This window comes from Trichoplusia ni, chromosome 5, assembly GCF_003590095.1.
Source record: "Trichoplusia ni isolate ovarian cell line Hi5 chromosome 5, tn1, whole genome shotgun sequence".
NCBI lineage: Eukaryota > Metazoa > Arthropoda > Insecta > Lepidoptera > Noctuidae > Trichoplusia > Trichoplusia ni.
This window is the reverse complement of record NC_039482.1, coordinates 81,410-91,037: the sequence shown is the minus strand read 5'-3', so window position 1 is coordinate 91,037 and position 9,628 is coordinate 81,410. Positions and strand designations below refer to the sequence as shown.

Sequence of the window (9,628 nt, the reverse complement as noted above, 5' to 3'; positions counted from 1 at the left end):
CTCTATTAAGTAAAATAAAATGTAGTATTAATATTAAATAACGAATGGTAGGAAGCTAACAGCATGCATATCTTAACATCTTTGACAAAGGTACTTTGAGTAGTTTCCTAATAGAGGTGTACTAGTAATCTATCTATGAATTATTAATTCAGAATCAGGAACTTTTTCTTCGGAGGAGGATATTTATTACCGAACAGACAGTAACGAAAAGTTCATGTGGTATAATTGAAATAGATTTGCAAAAATGCATTGAAATAATGCAGCCATAATCTAAATCTGGTTACTCGTTTATTAAATTATCTAAGTTACCAGAGTATCAACTTTTTTGTTTTATAAAATGCGTTTCGGTTATACAAAGCGCAAGGAGTGCGGCGGGCGGCGCGGCCGGGCGGTCGGGCGGCCGGTGCGGTGCCGTCATCGCGTATCGCATCCCGGCCCGCTTCGGCTGCGTCGACACTCGGCAGCCGCTAGTTGTAGTCGACCAGTCGGCTCTCAGCAGTCGCGCTCGCTATCTGCCGCTCGCATCCAGCGGCGCTACGTCCGTGAATAACCGAACCTCTCAATTTTAAAGTCTCAAAACTTTTCGCTATGAAGCCTAAATTATTTTTTAAGTTCTTACTTCTTTTTAATTGTTTAAATTTAGTTCTTTCGAAAAACTGTCCGAGTAAATGTCAATGTTTCCGAAATAAAGTTGCGTGCTTGCATCAAGACCTGTTGACCGTGCCAAAAGCTCCGGCCGACTCCCACAGCTTGTAAGTATAAATGATTATCCTTAAGTTTAGCAAGTTTTGTTGCCTGCTCAGTTTATTAATAGCGTCTTGTTACTATGGCTTTATAAATAAGCGTGAGATTCATGGCAGCGGCCACGAGCGGGCGATCGCGAAATGTTATTGTTGCGAAAGAGTCTGTTTAGAAGGAACTTAAATAGTTTTAAAGCTTGTTTCTCGTCATCTTGCACGAATCGGAGAAGCTGAGCGCCTCATTCCCTGCTAAGTACTTATTTTCAATCTCGAGGTTACATTGTTATCTTTGTTGGTACCCTAAAAAGATAAGAGGTCTCCAGAATCTTGACTCGCATTCCTGATCTTAACTTTCAGCGACCGTTTAGTGACGCGGTGCCAGATTGAGGTGATTTAGTAAACGTCGTTTATAATGTTATCCTTGCCCTTAGTCGCGCTTTCATTGGAATTTTATTTGATTTGATTAATGTTGCGATAAATTTAGAGGCATATAATCAAAGTAATTATTTTTGTGTTTTAAATGTTCGGCGCAAGGTTTATTGCGCCGAAAATTGTGAGTTTAAAACAAAAAAGTTCAACTACGGTTATGGTTATTGCATAATTTATTATTTCCCTATTAATGTCTCCTTTTTAAAATTCTGTACTTATGTAAGTCTAAAATCATAGATAATATTTAATTAAGCTCATATTTTAAATTTGTACATTTAAAAAGAGAAAATAATAAACTTACATATATCCATACGAGTAGTGTTACCATTATTCGCTCTCCTGACTACGACCCTAAAGATAATGTAAAACAAATCAGTTCCTAGTTCAATCTTACCTCTGAAACTGTTTGCTGACATGCACCAAGCGTTTGCGACGGTTGATTAACATAAAGATCAAGTTACGAATCTTATTCGATGCCACTGTCATCGAAGTTGTTTGCCATGGAGTTCAGTATTTATTTAACAATACGGTCAGAGGCAGCCAATTGAATCTACGTCGAGAGGATCCAATCTTCTGAGCAGGCTTCAATAACAATAAACTAAGTTCGAGATTAAGTTGCTCCCGGAAAAAAGTTTTCCGAATACCAATGGAAGTTTTGTTAAGGTAAACGGTCATGTTAACAGTTTTATTTTATTAGACTGTCTGAGAAAAAGCCATGAAATACCGATAAACGTTTTTCAAAATCCTATATCGCCTTTGAAGCGGCGCCGCGGCGGTTTGGAAAAATATTTCCGGATTTTCCTTTTCCTCCAAGGAATATGTGAAAAGCTAGTAAAACCATTGCATCAGAAATGCTATGACTATGATAACTAAAATAGCGATACTTTTTTTTAAAAATACTACAGATAACAAAAAGTAAAGAACTATCTTAAGCGTCGACTTTTTTTTAAATTAGCGTGAGTCACCTGTTTGTTTCTGGATACATAATCGATATTTTAATTTTAATTGATTCTTTTTGTGAGTCTGTATTTATTTTAACACTAATTTCGGGTGTGGAAATACGTGCTTGCCATTTTTCATGTAGTATTACTGTATTAGTTACTTGCAAAGTTATTCTACATTTATAGATACATTCAGCCAACATCAGAGCTTTTGATTTCATTTGGTTCCCTATTAGTGCCGCCAACGAATATTTCCCATTGCTTGAGTAAACTAAGAGGCTAATGCTACTGATTAGATAGCTTTCATGTGCCGTAAATTAGGCAGGTCATTAGTATAAGATGTGTTTTCTCAATCCTTGAAGATATTTTGTCACTGCGTTAACAGTTCCCATTTGTTATGACAGTTTAGACAGATAGACAGTTTAAATTTTGGAGTTCTTGTATTAAACATGGTAGCGCATTACACAGTAATGAATGAGTTATTTTAAGTTTTGGACTCTACCCGTAAACGCAATAAATGTATTATTATTATTAAACTCCAATATACCAGATTGTGTGAACGTTAAAACTAGTTGTAAGGAAGAATGCGGGTGGCACCGCTGGGCTCAAGTAGTGGTATTTTGTTTATATTATAGTCTAGATCATATAATAACTTTCGTAAGTCGAGTACGTAAGACTGATGAGTGGGTTCGAAAATTCGAAATCGCCTGACTTGTTGCGGACCCAACCGAGCTTCTTAGACATTAGCTGACGCGGAGACTAATTAAAATATTAACCCGTGGTTTCTCATGACGACTAATTAATAAAGAAATATCCGAAATTAAATACGAATAATAATAACCTTAGACAGGGCTCAAATCTGCGACCCCTGGCTTAGTTTCCGTGGTTACTGACCACAAATTTGAATTTGTTAATTGTTTTTTTTATTCCGCACTATGGAATTTAATTCTTGTGTCGCGAGGGATTTCACAACCATACAAATCACATTCACAAAGACACCGAGACTCAGAACAAGCATTCGTGGATCACACAAATGCTTGTCCTACGCGGGGAATGAATCAGCGACACGACGCGCGCAGTGGTTTATCATGGTGACCTCAAACACTCGACTATCTTATGGAAATATATTTAATATTACATTTTATCCGTTTGGTTCAAACTATACATAAGTACATAAAGGGAAATCAAACCAGACGGAGCACCACGGGATAGCGATGTTTCGCTGTATGGTTGCTATGGTTACCCTCTGGCTCTATCATTAGACACAAAAGCATAATCATCATTATAGAATTACCTACTTATGTAACTAAGTATGTGAAGTTTCAGCTCAATTGAATAATGTGAATTAGATCTAATTTGAATCTAATTTACCTATAGATATATGCGGTTGAAACTAAATGAAGCTTTTGTATCGATAAGTAATGAGATTCGTATCCGTGTGAATTTAGAGTTGAATCGGCTGTTTTTATAGTTCCGCCGTTTAACATTCATTGTAACCCCTTCTGTAGATAAGGCGTGAATAAGTTTTAAAGTCATGATGTTATAATATCGCGAAGGATTCCTAAATGATGTCATTGTAGTAATATCAATTAGCTATTTATATGCTTTGTAGCCACCGTGCGTAAAGATAAAGATAAAATCCGAACAAGTGCGAATCGGAGACGCGACTCAGAGAGTTCCGTACAAAAAGGGTACAAGAAAAACAAATTTGAAGAAGAAAATGACCGCTTAATAATGTGTTTCTTTACCTAGTGTTCTTTAAAATCTATAGAAATGCTTCGTCTGTGTATATAATATAATATATTATATGGTACATGAGCTACGGCCTGGTGACAGCGGAGCCGTAGCAACAGGGTTCCGTTTTTCCCATCTAGTTGCGGAACCCTAAAAACGGTTTACATAACGTTATGGCACGGCACGCAATAAAATTGTATAACTAATCCGTAACCGAGGTTGTAAAGTTCGGAAGATTTTAGAGCCCATCGTTTTCTTGTGGTAATCTTTCTGTGGAACAGTCGGCCGTCTTAATAATACTATGTGATCTAGATTCAGCTAACAAATACAGATTGTATTAAAACTTATTTTTATTTTTTCGTCAGGGCCCAGATAAATTAAAACAGTTCCACTTTTAATGATCGTACATATTGTGAACGCGAATTTGAAATCCTTGTTACATTTATGCGCATAAACCTGATGAAAGATGAAAGTTTTACATTATAGTCTAGATTAAGACAAAAGATTATTTTAAGAATGATATAAGGTACATCTTTGTAATCCCACAGCGATAGTATAATTAAAATGAATCTTAAGCTGAAATATTTAAATAGTTTTTTTAGCAAAGAGTCCATGCTTCGACTTATCGAATCGCAAACATTTTAGTGTTGAGTGATCGTAATTTGTTGTTTAACCCGTCGTTGAATAACGTTGAACTTATTGGACTCCTTTCAAAGTAAGTTGCTCAACTCCCTGCTTTCCTAGTACTCTTGAGGCAATCGCATGGGAGATAAGTCCATTCCTTTATAAGGCTAATAGAATAATGTGAAAAGGAACTAAAGTAATTGCGAGTTAACTTAAATTCTCGACCTTTACGTCTCAAATGTTTGGTCGTTTCATAACTGTTTGAGACTTCTATCTATTCTTTGCCATTTAATGTTGTTCCTATATATTATTATCCTCTTAGTAGAAAATTATTATTTCTAATATTACATATTCGCAAAATTCATTCCAACTATCAAACACATTTTCAGGCAGTTTTCATTTTTCATACAACAATCAACAGTTGAATTGGGTTGCCCTATTTGATCTTAGTAAAAAACCCTGTCAACCAAGAAAGTTTTGTATAATACTGAATTATTTCCTTATTCAAAACATTCAATTCCACAAGAGTGACCAAAATGATATAAAAAGTGGATAATGGGAAGTAGGCACCTATGTTTTGTCCTGGCTGTAGGAGCAGTGATTAGCAGTGACAGCCAGGCTTCGCGAGTCTTTACAATATCAAGTTGACTCTTGAATCCTGGCGGCGTAGCGCAAACAACTCCGACCTTTTTACTTACAATTATTAGTAGGCAGAAGCTAAGACAAAAGACTTAACATTTTGAGTAAGGCTATAAGATATATGACATCACACTACGACCAATAGAAACGGGAATCAACCTCACCTAGTGTATAATAGGCAGAAGCCGTGCGTTAGCCATTGTGCTCGGGATCTCCCAGCACAATAGCTAACGCACTAGGGTATCTACCCTACCTAGCAATATTACAATACTCTATACTCAAATAATATAAGCAATCTTCATGTGTATTTCAATATTTTATCAAAGCAAATGTAATTTTGGTTTACCATTTCATATTATTTTAATACATTTTCAGGTAAAAAGTCACACCAAGATTTAATTATCTCATTAATTAGGTATCTCAAAATCGATGATCTATATAAACTGACGTCGAATTGGCAAGCGGTCGAACTAAAAACTTACTCAGAGCAACCAGTATATTGATTTCAGACATACGCATGTATTATTTTTCAGTCAACCTTCCCAATCACTATTTTTTTAAGTCAAAATTTTTCGAAAGGCTTCATTATTTCATTACTAAGCCTTTATTGTCCGTCCGTTGCATCTGTTTGTTTATCAGGCTTTATTTTACAAACAGTAGCAGGTTGAAAAACAAAGTTATCCCTTTTTGTGCGAATCCGTCACGCAACTGGCCGGTTCTTTTTTATGTTATAAATGGAATTTATTTTATAATGCATAATCTAAATACTGCTGTAATCTATATAATGGTTTATAAGTAGGTATCTAACGCAATAATGCCAAGCCGCTATCCCGCCATATTTTAACACTATTAGGAGTCTATGACATTATGACATGGTTGGTAGGTTAATTGGATCCCACTATGATGCTCCAGGCACCCGCGGGCTGTATTTTCCGGCCACGGGCTTTTTAGTAGCGCCAGTATTTTGTATATATTTTTTTTTCTACCAATACTGTTTAAGCCAATTTGACTATTTTTCGTGGTTTTTACGACCTTTTTGTATTAATGTATTTCCCGGTCAATGTTACTTTGCTCGACTTGGCGGTTCGTTGGGTCGTAGAGAAATAAAATACAGAAACCAATAAGTGCTTGGCTTGTTACTTATGAAAGTATTTTCTTGCAATTGTTCTTGATCGTGCTCTCATTCACTTCTGGAGAATTGGTTATAATTAAATTGAAGGATTCTTTCCGAACCGCTTTGTAGAGACGGTCATAAGAAAATGTAGAGCAAACATATAAAACGATTAACACGATTTTGCATAAGTCAGTTACTATAAGAAAAGGTAATAAGTGTCTCGTTCGACAGTCCTTAGAGTTGCGCGTCGTTTTATAGCCCGCATCCTGTGCCATTGCCGTCTCATCCGATTCATTCGTCGAGTTAAAATAAAACGATGCTAACTTAACCGACTGCAGTAATCATTTCCTTAACTTTATTAACTCTCCTTGACTTCATTCGCGCTCTTGACTACGACTTAACTCCTTTGTATAGTATTTAAGTAGTGAAGAAGTGTTTTTGTGATTGTGATTGTTCTTATAAATGTGGGTTAAGTCTATTTGAATTGTTGCTATTTTTGTTAATTTTTTGTCGATCAAAATTCTATGTGAAGTACTGAAAAGGAGAGTCGATATGAAAGTGCATAATCTAAACCCTTTGCGTAAATACAAAACATTTTAAAATGATCCTCAAAGGGGAATACCCACCTACCATAGTCATTTCGGGCCGGGATGCACACATATAATAGCATACAGTAATGATATTATGCATCTTAAATAATCAATAGGTAAAGGAATTGGTTTTACAAAAAGTGTGGGTTCTTAAGATATAAATTGGCTTTTATTTTCACAAATATCATATTTTAACAATCATTTTACAGATATTCATTATCAAGCATTTCTCAGAATAAATCAGTTCTTAGAGGAAGACATGACACATGGTGCCATTGATCAACTATTTACCTGTTGTGGTCGAACCCGTTGTTGTATAAGATTTCGCACTTCTGCAATTTCCAAAAGATGTCTTCGTAATTTCGTGACATTTAAGCCACAATTGACAGCGTAAATAAATAAATAAATGTGAGAGCTGGGCTCGTCATTATCAGCGGATATCGAGTCCAAGTTCTTGCAGGGGTCATCGTCTGAAGCGCGAGTGATATTCATGTTCAGGCCGTGGTCAGTAGGGTAAGAAGAATTTGTCGAGGTCCATTTAGAAACCTTTTTTGTTGCTCAGATAACTCCACGAGAAAACAAAATAATAAAAATGCAAACGAAGTCGACTTGTGACAGTTAGTTGTATTTGACAAAATAGATTGATGATGATCGATGTTGTCACTTAATAGAAAAACAATAAAGACAATAATTAAAAGAGTAACAATAAAGAGTTTGAATTTGAAAAAAATCGAGAGATCGATGTCGATTTTGTTTGAATTATAACGAAACAAAAATATTCATAGTTGAGGCTGTTTAAAAAAGGTGCAGAGCTTTATGGACGTCTTTCAAACATAGTCTTAGTTCCTATAATCTATTTTTTAATATTATTAGTTTTTCAAGACCAGAATTATAGTCAAATTGTGCTGTGCAGAGCGTATTGTTATGATCTCAATAATTAATTGTAAATCAGCATAGCATTTTACTTTTCAAATAACCATAACCTCGTAATAATTATAGAAATAAACGAACGCATAGAGCATTAAAACGACGTCTTAAAAAAACAATCGAAATAGAATCGATTATCTTTTAATGTAATTATTAATTGGCAACTTTTTCAAATCAATCCACAAAATAATGAATTCTGGATGTCACAATTTCATTTTTGTATTTTCGGTACTTTTTATTACAGATATTTTTGCCATCTTTTTTCGATAAATTAATACCGTGACTAATTAACATTAAACTAGACATTTTTTTAGAGAAAAGCTCATTGTTGGGCGTTTCATGGCCAAAAATGGGCACTCCCCTTTACCAGTATAATACCTACATATTTTCGTTTTTCTGTGGATTTTTTTTTTATAATCAAGACTTTTGCGGCCGTATGTCGTACACTTAGAGGAAAATTACTGAAATAGGACGACCATTTTTAAATCGACCGAGTTCAAAAAATAAGAATGTAGAAATTCATATTGGTTTTTCAGTACTTTCTTTTTCAATTTTGGTATTCATATTTTTTGGTTATTTTTGTGGGATACGACGAATTCTTTCAAAAGCACAGCAAGCGTTGGTTTTGATTGCGTACGATACATATGTGCTTTTTTTTGAGCTAAAGGGTACGATTTTATGCAATTTATATAGCTAGAAAATTTTTTTTTTTTTTTTACAAATGCTTATTATGCAGTTGCTGAAATTGTAAAAGTCTGCATGATGCCGGCTAAGGTAAACTGAACCCATTCCTCAATACCCACTTCTCATTATTGATTATCTATTAGTTAGTCTATACAAAGTATGCGTATAATAAAATGCTTATTAAGCAACGACGCATACATGTCATTGAAAACTTTATAACGAGATGATACGGCTTTCCTATAAATAAGTTACAAAAAACGTCGGAAGTCTGCGGTGCCGCGTCAGCCTCATGCAGTCGAAGAGACGATGCATTAACATCACATCCTAGTCAGGTCTCTTTGAAACTTTTATGCGTTTATTTTAAAAATAGGATATTTAACGTCACTTGCAACGTTCCCGTGTCTACAAGTACGTGCAAAACGCTTTAATCTTTTATAAAGGGGAACATGTTTATGTGGTACGCCGTAGTTTATTCGTTATCGAATCGAAATTGGTTACATGCCCCAGTGAGTGGTTTATTTATCCTTTTAGAGTAATATCGGGTTAAATTTCAAGCTTAGCTCGTAAAGTTTGATAGTAGAAATTATACCAGGTTTGGCAATTACTCAGCCTATCTTACTAAATACTATGAAGTTGGTAAATCGACACAGCAACGCAAAATAGTTTAGCCTAGCAACATAATTGCCGAAAGACTAATTAAAAGCTAAGTGTTGGGTTCTTTGAAAGACGCATTTGTACCAGTTTTAAGAATAAGGTAACTCCTACCTTCACCTTATGTTTGCCTTCCATCTCAGGCAAAGTTTCTAAAAGACTGCGATGTGAGAAACCGTGACAAAGAAGTTTTTAGATTTTGTTTTTAAAAAGCGGACGCAATTTCATTTACAAAATTGCAAGCGGATTTTTTTGATTTTGCGGTTTCAACGGTTAATTACTGACAAGTGCTCATGAAAATCTTTTCTCAGTAAAACTGATGAACCGTACCAACGTCGAATAGTTTGTCAGTCAAAAATATATCTCTATAAATTAAACGAGCTAATATTTAAGTACTCGACGCTCCTTATAACTTATCATTACTTTATTTCTCCATTAGTCATCAGCATATAATAGAATCAAAGTGAGTGAGTGACAAGTGAGTGTGCCGCCGAAATAGGTTTCCACATATTGTACATTAAAGTGCCGCTATCGAATGAACTTGCCTAGGTATAA

General features: G+C 35.2%; 1 protein-coding gene across 1 annotated transcript in view; it reads left to right on the top strand.

Annotated features, from left to right (window-relative positions):
* Nucleotides 1-400: 400 nt before the first annotated feature.
* The window catches only part of LOC113493909 (peroxidasin), a 45,446-nt gene continuing 36,218 nt past the window's right edge, over nt 401-9,628 (top strand). Inside the window, exon 1 of the mRNA XM_026871941.1 lies at nt 401-752. Within this exon, the coding sequence (XP_026727742.1) occupies nt 589-752 (164 nt within the window). The 5' untranslated portion in view covers nt 401-588. The remainder of the gene's footprint in view (nt 753-9,628) is intronic.